Below are 16,567 nucleotides of genomic sequence, written 5' to 3'. Positions count from 1 at the left end.
ACTGCTCATTTACTTCACCATGCTCCAGCATAAACAAGCAGCACTAAGAATCTACACATCCCAAGAGCAGTCTGTGAAACCTTACAAAAGAGATTAACCCATGCTTTCATGACAGAACAGCCTCTCAATTTTCAATGCAGCAGTATTCCAGAGATGGTATACTTCATTATTAACAGGGTATACCTCTACAAGAATAGACAGACTATCTTGCTTTGCTGCTCTGGTTTTTCAGAAACCACTAAAAGCATTTAAGATTTTGCCTGCTTTAAAGCATCGCCATTTCAAAACCAATTCAGAAATTATATGGACATCAAACAGCAAGTCCTTTAGGATTGCCTTTTCTGCTTTTCGTTATAAAGCAGCCAGAAAAGCAGAGCCCCAGTTCACAACCAGGCCTTTTTAGCTACCAGCTCATAAATAAGAAGACGCTGTCATGCCAAGAACTGCATATACTTGGCTCTAACACACACATGCCTGATACCATTTCAAAGATTAAAATCCCTTTCCTCACCAGAAAAAGAAAGAAGAAAACCAAAATCACCATCATAAACATTTCACACTTTCATTCCTCCCACCTCTCCCTCCAATCAAATATGTGCTTGGGAACTCCTCCCTTTCACAAGCAATTATGGAACTGGAAAGAGTATCACAAACTTGGAAAGAAAGAACAGAACATGCAGGCATATGCACATCCTGCACCAGTCCCTGAACATTTATGAGTAACTTACCATTTCACCCAATTTAGGATATTAGGCCTACTAAAGAAACACTTGGCAGTGCAATATGCTGATCCATTCTTAACATAATAACCTCATTCAACAGATTAAAGAGGTACATTTATACCTCAAATTCATTTGACTGCTACAGTAAATTATTTAACAAGTACTTAAAATATGTAGACATTAACTCATGGTTCCTTCTATTTTACATTTACTTGATCTTATTTTGTATGAATGCAAGAAATGAAACAATAAGAGCAGCAATTGTTCCTTCTCTCACCAGCAAGTTTGTTCAGTTGTCTGGGGGTTGTTTTTTTTTTTTTAAAGAACTAAGCCTTGTATGTTCTTATATACACGTATATAGATAGGCAGCATTCAGAATTTTAGACCAAATAAATTATCAAGAAATTAATCAAGATATTCACCAGACATTTCAAGTTAAGGCCAGGTCAAGATTTTCGCTAAACAGCTTGTAACAAGCAAAGAGGAATGCTGAATATAAACTAACTCTTACTACAAAATCCTTGCTAGATTTCAGGGACACTCAGAGTTTGAGAACCCCATACTGCAAGTGACAAAGGGACAATGACAGCTAACACCATGCACAAATTTCTACACACACAACAATCAAGAAACATCCCAAGTTTAGTGTGAGGTGTCCCTGCCCATGGCAGGGGGGTTGGACCCAGATGATCTTAAGCTCCTTTCCAACCCTAACTATTCTATGATTCTAAGTTGTTCTGCTTCCCTTACGTGCCTTTCTATAGGGCAGGCATTGCAGCATGAAGCCTCATGAAACCCTAGAGGGAAAAAAACATTTCACTTCTGTCAGAGTCAACCTAGAGGTAAGAATTAAAATGCTGTTTAAAGTCCACAGGAAAGCTTCCTCAGAGACATATGGAATCTTTTCACATGGTACAAAAACACATTATGATACTTTGACATATATATGCAGTAAAATTACTAAGCTGAAAATAATCTTCCAGGAAATCTAGAAGTTATTTTTATTACTATGCTTACCCCAACTCAGTGGCAATATAATGCCAAACAAGTCACTCACAATTTAGATTCTGCCTGAGAAGTTTTCACTTGTGCCTCTTTAAAAAGAGAAATATCTCAAAATTGCAGTCACAATAGGAAGTGAAAACAACCATACATGAGTTACCAGGTTAACTTTTAATCACCATCTTCCTTACAAGCTTGTAACAACACTAAATATATAGAAATACAAATTTAGTATGGTTGCATCTTTATTTGATTTCTGCAGTTTCTTGTATGTAAGTTATGTCTGCCAGACACTACCTGTGTCTTCTATATACAACTGTGATGGAGCTGGGTGAAGCAAAGGTCAGAAAAAGTTTAAAAGACATTTACATTTTTTCTCATCTTGACAGGGATTTCATCCCTCTGTATTGCACAAGGAGGTCAAAGTTACTGGAAAAACCTTAGAAGTTATGTCCATACCATACATTTGTTTACAATGTAAAGAAAAAATACCATTTCTAAACCAAGCACAAGCAACTCTCAACAGATGCTAAATTCAGAAACTTAACACTATGCAATTACAAAAACTACTGACTAGATACACAAGCACAGAAGATTAACACTCAGTTACCAGTAACTAGGACTGTTATTGCAATCTATAGTCTCATGGGTCAAATAAAAGAGCAGCGTCTGCAAATGGTGTAACTTACATTTGATTTGCACCTTCTCATCTTATAGGAATGCACCAACAAAAATAAGCACCCTAAGCTGAAATTATCTTACCTGCATAACTCATCTTGAAAAACTATAGTGTAGTGGTAAAAAAATCTATTATTAAATGCATTAAGGCACTAATAAGGCTACTGTTGAACATGTATCCACGTTTTCAGCAGCTTTCAGTACTGTCCCCAGTGCTTAGCACAGTACTTCGATACTGTTGCTTAAATGACTTCTGGAGAAGTTCAAATCTTGATTACACACAAAGAAATCAGAGCCCTGAAAAGTTCCTGCTGGATATCCATGCTAATTAGAACAACCCCTCCCCCCCCCCCCCCCCCCCCAAAAGACATACAAACAGGAGGCTGGACAAGTATTTAAATCACACACAAGCTCAAACAATCTGCCTGGCCAAGTGGTTTAGCACACTTAAGCAGGACATTATAAAACACTCCACAACCAACTTCCAGCTGTTAACAAATCTATACCTTACCAAAACCACTGTCTATAAATTACTGCTTTAACAGGCTGTGGGCCCTTCCATACCTTTGTTAAGTCTAAAAGAGGCTGTGGGACCTTTCCTATCTTTGTTATGTCTAAACTTATGGGATATTCTGCTGCCTGTTTCAGCAATTTATAAAACTGTACTCCTCCACTGTATTTAAAAGAATGGGTTATTCAAAAGTATATAAACAGCTGATCAAGATACTCCATAAGTTTTATTAAATATGAAGCACAGTTTTCTGAGTCATTAAAAAAAAAAGCATCAGTGGTACCTACATTTGTTGTTATTCAAAGATTACAGTCACCTTAAAAAATGTGTTGAATTTCTAATCCTTGATGATAAACAAAACCTCAAACTGCTTTACTTCTTCCTACCCTGTATCCACTGCAGTTTGTACAACCCCAGCAAGGAAGGTTAATTGTAGAGTGGTTTGTTTAGGTAGCCATTCTCTGCTAAACAACAGAGCTTAAACTGTTCTGGACCATCCCTAACCGCGCACTGCAAGAGGAAACAAGCTGACAAAATTACTTCAAGCCTGAATGCCTATGACACTTAAAACATGTCTCCTGACTGTCAAAGGTACTTAATAATGAAGTTCCACCAACACTGAACATCTCAAAAACAGTAGTATGAACACAAATACAAAGAAAAAACATGACAACACACATTGGCCTAAGTGGCCAAATACAGACATACATACCTACTACATGTGAGTTTTTCACACTTAGCTGAGTGGTGAATGTTTGGCTTCATATATGAAGCACATATGGAGCAATGCTCAGACTGAAACATATTCCTGCTTTTACAGAGCCCCATTCAAATTATTTTCTTGTTGTTGCGGTGGGTTTTTTTAAATAATCTGTATAGCATTATTTTAAATATACAGAAGTAATGTTTAGGCTGAATGTACATTTTAACTTTCAATATTATGATAAAAAGACTAGCGAAAAGTCTGGAAAATTACTAACTGAATTATTAAAAAATAAAGGTTAAAACAGCTGAAGTCAAGACCCATAAGCGTAACTTAAGACCGTAGAGTAGAAAAAAAATTAAAAAAAGGAGTAATTCCTGACATATGAAAAATGACACCAAAATAATTTAAAGAAATTGTAAAGAAAATGGTGAACCAGTTTAGCGAGACTTTTTTACCTTAAAAAGTGTTCAAGATCTTACTTTGCAAGTGCAAAAAAAAATTAATTAAATTTCATTTAGTTATTAAAGCATAATATTGCATTTGAACTATTATGAGCCCCATTCTTGACCTCTACACAGCACCCAAGACAGAAGTCCTCATTCAGTGGGTACTAACAAATTCATGAGGTAACCAACACTGAACTACCACAGCCAATACTCTAGCATTTGCACGTATGGGATCATTAAAATCCCTGCCTGCCAAACATTTATAACCTCTAAATCTCTCTCATGAGAAAGTCTATCTAGCTTCAGTGGAAAATGAAGACTCCTCCATATAACTGCAACCACTACCCAAATCCTGCATCAGACACCAACAATGCGCTATAGGTGCTTGGAGGCTTGCACAAAATGAGCTGATAAGGGTTTCTACACCACAGCTGAGTGTGGAACATTTACTATCTTTGTTAGAAAATTTTAAAGGCACAGCAAGAGTTAAAGCGTCGTGAGACATTAAAGCCAAAAGGATGATCAGGTGCTCCAGTTCAATACCATAATTATACGGCACTTCCATCATGCAGTTCCTAGCTGTGAATGCTTTAGAACAGGCTAAAAGAAATAAAGTGGTATCTCTAGTCACTCAAGAGTTAGTTCCATTTTAGCTTTAGGCTATGGTTTCTGGTACAACATCGAGAATAAACTAGTTCCTTATTTACAGTGATCATTACCATGAAATAATTTACTGAATAATCTTACCCTTAGTCCCTGCTTAGCTTGCTGTTAAAGCATGCTCTTCCTTAATAGCATTGCCTTTGGTGGCCTGAGTGCAGTAAATGAAAGGTATAGGCCCACTTTAAAAAAATTTTTTTCAGTCACTTGTTGAAATACAATACATATTATACACAGTACATTTTAGTCTCATAAATTAATCAAAAAGAGAACCAGTGCATTAAATCAATGAGAACAGACACATCGTTCTCTTCTGGATTTTTACATTTCACCTACACCCATCTGCAAATCCAGGTCACAAATTGTTCCCCAAAAGGTCATAGCAAGTATACACTTGCTATTACTACATTGATAACCAGGTATGTGTAGTCCTTTCTTTTAAAAGGACTTTACTAGCACTATTGTTGTTTACAACTTGAGCTACTTCTTAAGCTGAAAGATAGATTTGAAAAGACGTACTTATTACACTCTGTGAAGTGCACAGCATTATTATAGGTGGGGTTCTGACACACGGGTATGCTATCCATATGTCTACGTACACTTAAACAAGATACATTAACATTTCAGGGGGGTTGGGTTTTGGGATTTTTGCCGAGGACAGAGGTGATATTATTCTTTTCCCCTCCCATTCTCAAAACTTTGTTAGCTTCCTACTGACTGCTACGGTCATTACTCTGTTGTGGCATTATCAAGATCACAGTAATTTCTAAAGGCTGGAACACTTCACTACCAATACACAGACTAACAAACAGATAATTCTGATTTCCAGATTAGCCTGTAAAGAATACAAATCTTGTAACAGTAACAAAGGTTGCTTTTCAACATGAAATATTTTTAAACCTTTTGTTTTTATGTACACATACATCGATGATTTAGTCTGCTTATACACTGACCATTTCCAAAGAGCAGCCACAGCTGCAGTGCTGAGGAACATTTTCTGAAAATCACGTTATCAGCTAGAGAGATACATTTCTCAGCAGCTACAACAATCTGCCTTAAGTGCTAAACTACTCCTTTTATAAACCTCTGAAACCTGAATTCTTCCTATCTTTAAAAAACAATGCAATACCAAGCAGTGTAGCAATCCTTAGTTCAAGGTACACCATGGCATGCAGAGAACACATCTATAAAAGATATCAGAAAAAGGTCCATTCAAACAGTTATTGGCACCTACATTTGGCCAGCAGATACACAAGGTGCAGGCCCTAAATTCTATATTGTTCTTTACTTGGAGCAGAGAGCTGAAAGTCGATTCCACCAACAGCAGGTATTTTATTTCCTCGGATGACATGAGAAGCTGGACTTCTCAGCATGACACAACAGCAACCACATTTTCTTTGACAAAGCACTCTCTTTTTATTCATGTGACTTGTCATTACTGAGGGTAACCATGTTTTCAACTTCTGTAAATAGCTAAATTGAAGATATGAAGAGACTTTCTGAACTCAATTTATGCAATTTTCAAATTGGTGGCACAACTCTGAAACAAGTTTAAAACCTGAAAAATGGAGAATAGCAACACTGCCCCTAGGATGCAACTAGAGAAACACCACCACCTATACTAAGCCACCATAAATCCTTTGTTTTGAAGTATCTTCTAGAAGTACCTCCCTTTTTCATCATATATACAGAAGTAAGACCTACAGCAAACAAAAAGCCCATATAAACTCTGAAACAGCTTGGAGGAAAAAAAAGTACATCAAAAATAACATTCAACTGAAATTTCCAGGTCTACTTTAATACGTTTGCCACATCTTATTAAGATCTTCGGAAAGTACTGCTACAGCTGTAAAAATCTCATCTGCACCTGTTCACCCTTCCTACTACTCACATACATGATGAAAATTGATCCAGTTTCCTGACTGTATTCTTGCTTTACAAGTTAAAATACTACTAGTTACTACTACTAGAGATTCTCAAAGGCTGTTCACAAGTCTTTCAATTCTCACATTCAGCTTTAGTCTTCCAGCCCTTCCACAGACTTAGTAACAAGCTATAACATACACCCCATACTGAAAGCATTCCCTCTACTCTTGCTTCATCTAGCTGTAAAGGGATCTACCAATAAAAATTTCTCTTGAAAAATACAATTGTGAGATTGTCAGATAATAAAGAATATCTCTATGGCAGTTTTCTGTGTTTATCATCACCTTTTCCTCCTCTGTTTTGATTCACTGTTGGATGAAATGCACAAACAGGTGAAAAAAAAAATCTTGCATCAGACTAAAGAATGAAAGCAACTCCATGGAAAATGCTGTCAAGGACAGGGAGGCAGTTATTAGCTGTCTTATCCTTCATTCACAAAACCTGCTTTGAGTAATGATAAACAACATTTGAGATTAAGTAAAAATAATTCAGTTAGAGCAGCCTTTATAAATGCTGCAAAATACAGATTTTAAGTTTTTACCTCACAGGTAATTTAAGACTTATACAAGTCTGTACAAAATCTTACTGCAAGCATCCAAAGCACAATCAAGTATAGTCTAGGAGAGATACAAAACTGATTTTGAAACATTAACTATAAATATATGAAAGAATTCTCTGCAATATAAGTATTTCCCCATATTTAAGTTTCAAAAGCATAAAAAATTTCCTTTTATACAGTTCTAGAGATGAAATACTAAGCTGAAAAGACCATATCTAAAATTGAGAGGATTTAATAATAAATCAAGGTAACTAATGCAAAACCAAGAAACTATATGAGAATCACACACTAAAATGAGTCCATAACATGATTCAAGCTAAGAAAATAGAAAGTGACCTCCATTTTTGCAGATGGAAATATTAGAATAGAGGATGAATCTACAAGCATACAAATATTTATGGCATACCCTACAAGCTGAGGACAGACTAGTCAGGAGAACTAGGGGTGGGGGTTTTCTTTGCATTTGTTTTTTTGGTTGGGTTGTTTTGCTTTGTTTTTTAAATACAGAAATTAACAGTATTATTTGTATCCTCCCTTTAATGAAGTTTGTAAATTAATTTTCCATACAGCATTCTGCCAAGCAGCTCCTTTTTTGTTCATCTTTACTATGACTTGAAATAAAGAGATATTAAAGGATCATTCATACTGGGGAAATTAAAGGTTACAGTTTTCAAAGAGGATACACTCCACACTGCCTGTATTTAAAACGCGGATATGCCCTGATAACAGGCATAGAAAGAGCTGCAAATGGTGTTCAAAAAACTGAACAGAGCTAAAATCTTAATGATACTGGCACATCTTTAAACACAATTATATGCAGGTTTAAGGAAAGCTGGGAGTTAATCTAAACAAGGCATTACATGGGTCAGCTGCTTTTTCAAAGGCACACTATATGGAATTTTACAGCTTCTTCACTGGCCCAATTATGTCATCACTTACTTCTTTCTTCTACCTTCTCCCTTGCCAGGTTTATAACCACTGGAGATGTATTGATATAAATCTTCAGTGATGTATATATGTGTATGCACATGATACAGAGAAATGAGGATTTTACATGTTTACAGTATACCTGCTTCTTAAATGTTTATATACTTCTACAATTCATTATCTTTTATCTCCTGTAGAAGAGGGAATAGTCTAACAAAAATTTCTCTTTCTAGAGAACTCTAGTTAGAGAAATCCAGTGGCCAGAGAAGTGAGAGGCCAAGCAGAACAGCATAGCTTGCACTACCTTTAGCGAGCAATAAGGTCTAAGCTCCCGACCAAAAGAAATTCCAGTCAAGATCACAATACCTTGCCCTGTCATCCCATGGAACAGGAAACAGAAGCAACAGCACTAAGTTTTTAATGTTACACATATACAGGGAGAACTGCTGCTGTAAATTATCTGATTGTACACAAGTGACCTGACCACTACTGCCATGCAAAAACCCCACAATTATTTTTGGTCTCCATTTAATAGAGGCATATCCTGCTCTGCATAAAGAATCTAAATGATTTTCCAACAGCAGCTAAACAAAAGCACAGTCTACCTGGAGATGACAGATTGCACAAAGACACAACGCGCATGGGAGAAGAAAGGACGTGATCTTTGGCTAGCTAAATAACAGAGGAAGAAGGTATTTCTGGCTATTGTTACCCTGAGGGATTTAAGTATTCTGGAAAAACTACCAATCGTGACAAACAGCTAACATATGCTCTTAAAATCAGGGTACAGTCACATGCTAGATGTCATTTTCCAAAACAATGAGTATCAATGAGCTTATGATCCTCTTACTCAACACTGAAAGCTTAAGGAGCTTTGGTTGGATGCTTGGTTAGAAAAAAAACAGCAACACACAAAACACCACCAACCACAAACAGGACACATGAAGAGCAGAATTACTGTCCTGCTGTAAAAAGATCAAAGGAAGGAAAATGAAAAAATATTTGAGAAAATCACTGTTAGTAGCATACTGGTGATACTGTGGGCTTTAACACCTCAATCTGTCTTCTACCACCTTCACATACTTATTGACTAAAAAACAATCAGAAAGAAACAGTGTTGTGACTTGTCTTCTAGCACTTCTGGAAGACAAGCTGCTACTCATTATAGCTCTCTGGCATCTTAGAAAGACATGATGAAAGCCACTAAGGCAGTCAACACCTCATGATCAACATAATCAGAGACTGCTGATAGAATTAGTATTTTCAACAGTAAGATTCAAGCCTCTCCCAGCAACCTGTTTTGGTTTGTTTTTGTTTTTTTTTTAAATAAAATTTGGCCACTGATATTACTCCTGACTTAAGATATAGCACCAAAATGATAGTTAAGAAGCACTTCACCTCCCATGGCTATCGCATTTTCCCTTCCATGTAGGTGTTTACTACCTTATTCCTCCCTCCCCCCCCCAAGTCTTCAGATTTTCTTTTCTCTCCTCTCCCACATTCTCAAGACAAGTCGTTTACCTGAAAGTTACTTCTATTAACAATGCTGGTGCTTAGACAAGTTCTCTGGAAGAACCACCACAATATTGCTGTCCATTTGTAAATGTGTGTCACAAGAGATCCTCAATCAGTGAGAAATTTCCACATGTAATTAATATCAACGAATTGCACTCTAGAACCACTGTTCAGATCACTTCAGCCTGCACATGCAAGGACCTTTCACAGCTGACACAGCTTCTCTGCAAACACTGCGAAAGAAATAAGACTATTGATGTGCACATACTACTAGGACCAGATTGGTCATTTATCTGAAAAAGTGCAAGTGGGAGAACTTGTACAGTTTCTTACTGTGACTGCAGAGAATCAGTGCACCAGATCAAAGGCTCACCACTCCTCCACAGGCCTGAGCGGCTCTCACAATGGATTAATGCTTTGAAGCAAAACCACCAAGACCAAAAGTGCCCCAAGTTCAATTTACAGAGCCACAACAGTGTGGCTGAACCTCCCTTTTCCCACCATACTCATTAGCCTAAAGTGTCGCTTGGCTGTCAAAGAGAAGGTTTCTACATACACCACAGACTCACAACTGGTTCAACCTGAGTAAAGGCAATACTTGAAAAAGATAATCTGAAGCAGGATGAAGTCCAGGCTTGTAAAAAAAATATATATGAAACCCCAAACCCTAAGAATAAATATTATTTCAATATAATAAATAATCTAAACTAGAATCACTACTATCATACCCACATTCCACAGTATTCTTTTGTCTTCCTCTATACAATGGGAATACACACACTGTCAGAGATTGTTAAACACAATTTACCCACGCAGTAGTTTCAGAGCATAATCAATACAACCCACCCCTTCAAGAGAAAAACAAGTCTTTTAATATAATACCTACATGTGCTGGGACCTGAGAAATAATATCTCTAATAAGACATGAACATCACACTGCTTCATTTCACAGAATGGCTGTAAAGAGACCTGCAAGTTAGTGCAAAACAAACTATCAGGCAATCTATCTTTAATAAAGTTACAAGCAGTCTTACCTTTCATCCTCACCATCTACAAGAGGTGTCGTCAATGGCAGCACCTTCAGTGGAAAGAGGGAAGCAGAGGATGGCACGTTGCTGCTACCACTGTCAGAAACGGCTGATGTTCCAACACCACTCTCTCCACTGGCAGCTTGAGGTAAACCCACCAAGGAAGGCTCTGTAGGGCGTCTGCCATCTTCAATTTGGCTTACAACGGACTGAGCTAGTGATTGTGCAGGGAACTGGGTAGAGCTTAGCGGCATCTGCTGTGGCACACTCTGTGCCACTGGCATACCTATACTTGTTGATATCAAGGGAGGCTGACTAACACTTTGAGACAAATTCCCATTCTGCACAGCCGAAGTTTGTGCTATGTTCTGTGGCTGTCCCAAACCTATAGAAGCAGAAGGTATGCCAGGAGGCACAGCTGAACCAGCTTGACTTGGTGCGGGAACAGTACTAGCAGAAGGTATAGGGCTAACCGCAGGCAGCTGCTGGCCAGTCATCCCTTGGACGACAGATTCCACTCCTTGTGCCTGTGGCTGTACAGGTAACAAAGTGCTTTGCTGAGCAATGACCATTTGCTGAGGAAGGCCTGAAGCACTAGCCTGTAATCCCTGCTGCATTATTCCTGTCTGCACAGGCTGCACTACTTGTGAAGATGGAGGAGCAGCCGTTGACGGCATAACTGGAGGTGGAATTTGGTTTGCAGCAGATGGTGGTTGCACCACAGCAGCTACACTCCCTTGCTGCCCAACATTCAGCATTTGACCACTGGCACCTACAGCTGGTATTGCTGCTGGAGCATGTGCAACAGGCTGAGCTGGGGCAGCGGCTGGATGTGCTTGTACTGAAGGCTGCATGCCCTGTGCCTGGGCAACAGGAACCGGTTGCCCTGCTCCTACTCCTGTAGCACTAGGCTGCATGGCAGGGGCTGGAGTCTGAAGGATCTGCTGATGCTGAATGTAGTCTGGCACAGGCCCCGTCACAGAGTTTTGGTTCATCGACTTAACATGACCTGCGGCCATCTGTGTAGCAACTGTCTGTTGCTGCTGCTGCTGTTGTCCATACTGCAACTGCTGCTGCTGCACAACTGGCAAAGTCTGCACAGGCGGCGTCGGCTGAGAATACGGTAGCTGCTGTTGAGCCATACTTTGAATGCCAGGTTGCTGGTGGCCCATAGATGGGGATACACCTAATATATTAACTGGGGCTGGCTGAACCCCAGTAACAGTGGTTAGACTGGCCTGTGCAGGAGGCTGGACCCCTGGCTTCTGCTGTGGATAGTTTACTTCTTGAGAATGCAGCTGGACTTGTGCAAGCTGGGATTGAGAAACACTCTGTGGTATACTTGATGCTGGAATTGCCGGAGAAGCAGCACTGCTAAAATCCATCTGCTGCGGACCCACACCTTGAAATGCTTGCTGCTGTACCACAGGAGGTGCTCCCATTTCTCCACTTCCCACACTTTCTGTATAGTGACTCAGTGTGCTTACATTGCTGCTAACAGAACTCCCACTGGTGCTCTCCCTTTCAGAAGTCACTTCAAGCGGGTTTTGTTTTATTGTCTCTACTGCTTTGTTTACTGCTACTCCTTCTGAAACTGCAACGGTGTTTTCTTTATCATAGAATTCAGTGCATGTCCATCTACCTTTTTTGAAAGGTTCAGAACTAGAATCTAATTTTACAACCCTAAACCTTGACGTGCCAGATGCAGGCTGCTGCTGGCTTGATCCCACTGCCATTCCTGCAGTTGGATTAGTAACATTGCTAATGACACTAGAGGAAGCACTCGTACCATTGCCAACACCACTCAAGATATTCACATTAACATTGCTGCCAGTTCCAGACAAAGCATTTACATTAGCAGTACTCGTGATGTTGCTCAAGTTTATAGTACCAATCACGCCGCTTGCCACACCAGAACTACCACTACCCATATTATTTAAGGTACTAGTTCCAGTAGCAGGACTTACACCTAAATTGCCAGGAGTACTTGTAGTGCGGATATTAGACACGACAGATGCCGGGGAACCAGTGGATGATGCAGCAGAAACTGGTGCAGTTGATATAACATTGTCAGAGCTTCCAGTTGTTGATAGTTTTCTAAATGATGGACTGGGAGGTGGTCCTCCAGAAACTGGGGCACTGCCCACCCCAGGATGCGACGGATGGTGGTGCCCATGATGGTGGTGGTGAAGATGGTGGTGGTGATGAACATGATGGGGGTGAACACTTCCATTGATCACAACACTTTGCTGTGGGTGATGAGGCAGAGGAGCATGCTGCTGAGGAAGATGGGGCTGGTTTGGAGAAACAGCCCCAGGAGTCTCTGCCTCTTGGAAGTTATTTAAAGTCTCTTCAGAGGAGCTCCTCTCAGGTTCTCCCAAGTCAGTGGCCCTGGATAAAGAAACATCCAAAATTTCAGAAGATGACAGATCTTCAGTGTGGGACTCATCCAGATCATCGTAGCTTTCTGTATCCTCAGCTATGCTGTTATTAGAGCTCATACTAGCTGATATTTGAGCAGGGGTCACACTGGTGATTTGGAAGCCACTTTTCTTTTTCATTTGAGCTCCAGTCTGTGCAAGAGGCTGTGGCTGGAGCTGAGACTGCGAAAGGAGGTTCAGGCTTTGTGGAGGAGGTGGTGTCGGCTGTGGACCCGCTGATGAAGATGCTGCAGGAGACGGAGGCGGCGGCTGGACCAGCAGAGGTGGCTGATAATCCTCGGCAGAGAGGGCAGCGCTCCCAACGCCGGTACCTGGTGCAGTGGGAGCAGTAACGCAGCTGCTGCCGCTGCTACTGCTGCTACCCCTTCTAGGAAACATTGCCGGGTGCGCCATCTTCCTAGCACTAATGTCTGCGGCTGAGTCAGGCTGGTGCATTGTATCGGGTGTATTTTAAGAGTGCAATCCCCCGGTATGGAGAGAGACAGACACACACACACACACACGCACAGTTAGCTTTGCGCTCACGGCAGGGCAGAGAGAAACCACGCACAACCCCCCCCCGGCTCCCGCAGAGCATGGGCTGAGGAGCCTCGGCACCGCCGCTAACCACCCCCCTCCCCTCCTCCTCCCCCCAGAGACAGAGGGGGCGAGGACCGGTCCTCCGCCGCCTATAGATTAGCGCCTCTGAATGTGACACTTTCAATCCTCCGCCATTCACTTTCTTTCTCCCTCTCGCCCCCCACCCCCTTTTGATTGCCACCACCACCCCCTGCCTCAGCCGCCACCCCCCCGCCCACCGACTGCGCCTCTCCCGGGGGTGGGCAGGGGCCGGAAGAAATGCCGGTGGCCCTGGGGGCGAGCCCCTTCCTCCCCGTGGCTCGCCGGCAGCCGGCAGAACCGCCCTCCCCGCGGCGGCCGCCACCGGGCCACCGCCTCTTTCTCCTCGGCGGGGTGAGGGCAGCCGGCGGGCCCTCAGGGCAGCCCAGCGGGGCGGACGGCGCCCCTCGCCATCACTGCTGTAGTAGTAGTAGTAGAAGAGCGCAGATACGTACAGGACTGGCGCACAGGAGGGCGGCAGCGACAGGCTGAGCCGGGCAGGGACATCCCCGTCAGTGGCAGCCATGGAGCTGAATCATTTTGGGTATTAAAAAGACGGAATAAGGAGAAAAGAAAAGCAGCAGCAGCAACCCGACAAGAGAGTCCATCAAAAGGAGTGAGAGAGGAAGGGGGAGCCAGCCAGGCAGCCTCTCTCTCTCCTCCCTCTGTGTCTGGCTGTCTCTGGAGAAGGCTCCGCTCCGCACGCTCTTCCTTCCCCCTCCGTCTCCTCCCCCTTTATAACAGGCGGCACCCGCTCTTCCTCCGCAGCACCGCGCCTGGGAACAGTCCTCCTCCCGCGTGTGCGCCTGCCCCGTCCTTTCTTCCCCACGGCTCGGTAGCGGCCGCCCTGCCGCCGGGTCTGTCCCCCGCCCGGCCCCGTCTCCTCACGGAGCGCTGGAGGAGGGCGCTGCGCGGGCTGCTGGGGGAGGGGAATGCTCGCTAAAGGGGAGGGCGGGCGAGAGACAACGTAAGATGGCGGCGGTCCGCGCGCATGCGCGCCCCGCTGGCAGACATAAAGCCCGTCTGGCCGAGCCTGGCGGAAATAGGTTCGGTTCGCGTGGCGGAAATTGCCGAGCGGCGCCGAGCCCGTGGAGGGGGAAGGGGGGGGGGGGGATATCCCCGCGTGGCGGCACTCCGGGGTGGGTAGGGGGTGCCGGGCGGGCGCAGGGCTTCCTCCCTCTCTAGGTCCGTCTTTCCTTTCCCCCGGCTGCCCCTCTCTGCCTCTCCTTCGGGCCCGCAGCATGACTGTGCCTCACATGACCTGCTGCCGCCTCCCTCCCCCTCGCTTCAGCTCCGTTGCAGATTTATTCAAGTTATTCATCGCCTTCTCCTTCCTCCCCTCCCTCGGTCCAGAATATTCCTGCCCGTTCCTTCCCCCGCGCACGGGGAAAGCGGGGGTGCCTCTTTCGGAAGCTGCCTTTCCCTTTGTGTTTCCCCGTCCCCCGGCGGGGGTCGCGGCGGGTGACTCCCCTCACGCCCCGAAATGGCCGCCGCGCATCCCCGACCCCAGGCGCAGTCCGCGCTCAGCCCCTGTCAGGGCAGGAGGTGTGGTCCCAGTGGCGGGGGCAACGGTGCCCGGCGGGTCAGGTGAAATCGTTCATCTGCATTCACAAGGGACACGTGTGTGTGAGAAGCAGCTTCGGATGAGAGGGAAAGCACCGGAGAGCTGCTCTAAAAATGCTGCTGTTCAACGGGATTTTCAAGTTGCTAAATAGAATTGAGGTGAAATATATCGACCTTCCACATTCTTTCAGTGCCAGCACCCCACAGGGCAAGAGAGACCGTGTGGGCTTCTCCAGAGCCAAATGGCAAAGCTTGATGTGCCCACCATGGCAGGTCTCCCTGGTCACAAACTGAGCTTCTCATTGCAGAGCAATGCCCATGAGATCCCTGAAGATGCTCGGTGTGTGCATGTCTGCCAGGGTTTCCTTCATGTCCTTGCAGCTGTTGGCACGCACACACAGCTGCCCAGCAGGTAGGCAGGTATCTTATGGCTGCACAAACCCAACATTCTCACCATCAGCGTTACGGCGCCTGTCCCATCAAGAAGACCCTCTCCAGGGGCTCTTTTTCAGAGTGAAATTAATTGGGTTTCCCACATTCTTACAAAGACGGGTACAGGTTTGTGCTCTCTCCCCCTTTTTCTCCAGCAGCCTGGTGTGCACCAGTGCCCAGAAAGCTGCTCATGTTCTCACCTCCTGGCAGCACACCTTTGTCTCCAAACACACACATCCTTGAGCTTGTGGAGGTCTCAAATCACCACTTTGAACTGTCTGATTTGCATGGAACAATAAAATGCTCACAGGACTTGACTGGCTCAGGCTGATTCTGTAAACTGTGAAGCTCACTGGTTAGGACAGTCAGTAAGGTATAGGAGAAAAAGATCAAGGTTTGCAGTTTGCTGCAGTGCATATTTAAGTACATCATGAAGAGTATTAGAGCTATAACGGGAGAAGAGTAGTGAGAGTCCAAGGTATTATATCATTTAGCTGAGTCATTAGAGAGTTCTTATGGGAGATGTAAATGTTAGTTCCTTCAGGCAGAGAAGAGATTTGAGTCTCCCATGTTTGGTGTGTGGTGTTTAATCACTGAGGTAATAAAAAAGCTGTTTTTCTAGCTCCATTTTGTAAAAAGGGTGAGGGTTCAAGGTCACACACAGTGGGAGCTTTTGGTGCCTATACCTGAATTTCACTTGCCCATTTTGCCTCTCCCTGTTAACCTAGCTTATCTAGTTCTCACTTGGTGTGGGCACAGGGTGGATTTGAGAAAATCATACCTTTTGCAGCCTAATTCCTTTTATGTCTGGAACACAGACATTTAGCTCAGATCTCCAGGTATCTGAAAGGTAG

General features: G+C 43.2%; 1 protein-coding gene across 2 annotated transcripts in view; it reads right to left on the bottom strand.

Moving 5' to 3' along the window:
- Positions 1 to 14,623, bottom strand: part of TSC22D1 (TSC22 domain family member 1) — a 94,828-nt gene extending 80,205 nt beyond the window's left edge. The window contains exons 1-2 of one of the 2 annotated variants that reach the window (XM_034060236.1): positions 14,174 to 14,623; positions 10,687 to 13,547 (exon numbers count right to left, since the gene is read on the bottom strand). In XM_034060236.1, the coding sequence (XP_033916127.1) occupies positions 10,687 to 13,514 (2,828 nt within the window). In that variant the 5' untranslated portion in view covers positions 13,515 to 13,547; positions 14,174 to 14,623. Of the gene's footprint in view, positions 1 to 10,686; positions 13,557 to 14,173 lie in introns of those variants that run through there. The other variant, XM_005147685.3, reaches the window with a different exon arrangement.
- Positions 14,624 to 16,567: the final 1,944 nt, after the last annotated feature.

This window comes from Melopsittacus undulatus, chromosome 2, assembly GCF_012275295.1.
Source record: "Melopsittacus undulatus isolate bMelUnd1 chromosome 2, bMelUnd1.mat.Z, whole genome shotgun sequence".
Classification (NCBI taxonomy): Eukaryota; Metazoa; Chordata; class Aves; order Psittaciformes; family Psittaculidae; genus Melopsittacus; species Melopsittacus undulatus.
Note: the sequence above shows the minus strand (reverse complement) of the source record. Positions and strands in the feature narration are given on the sequence as shown.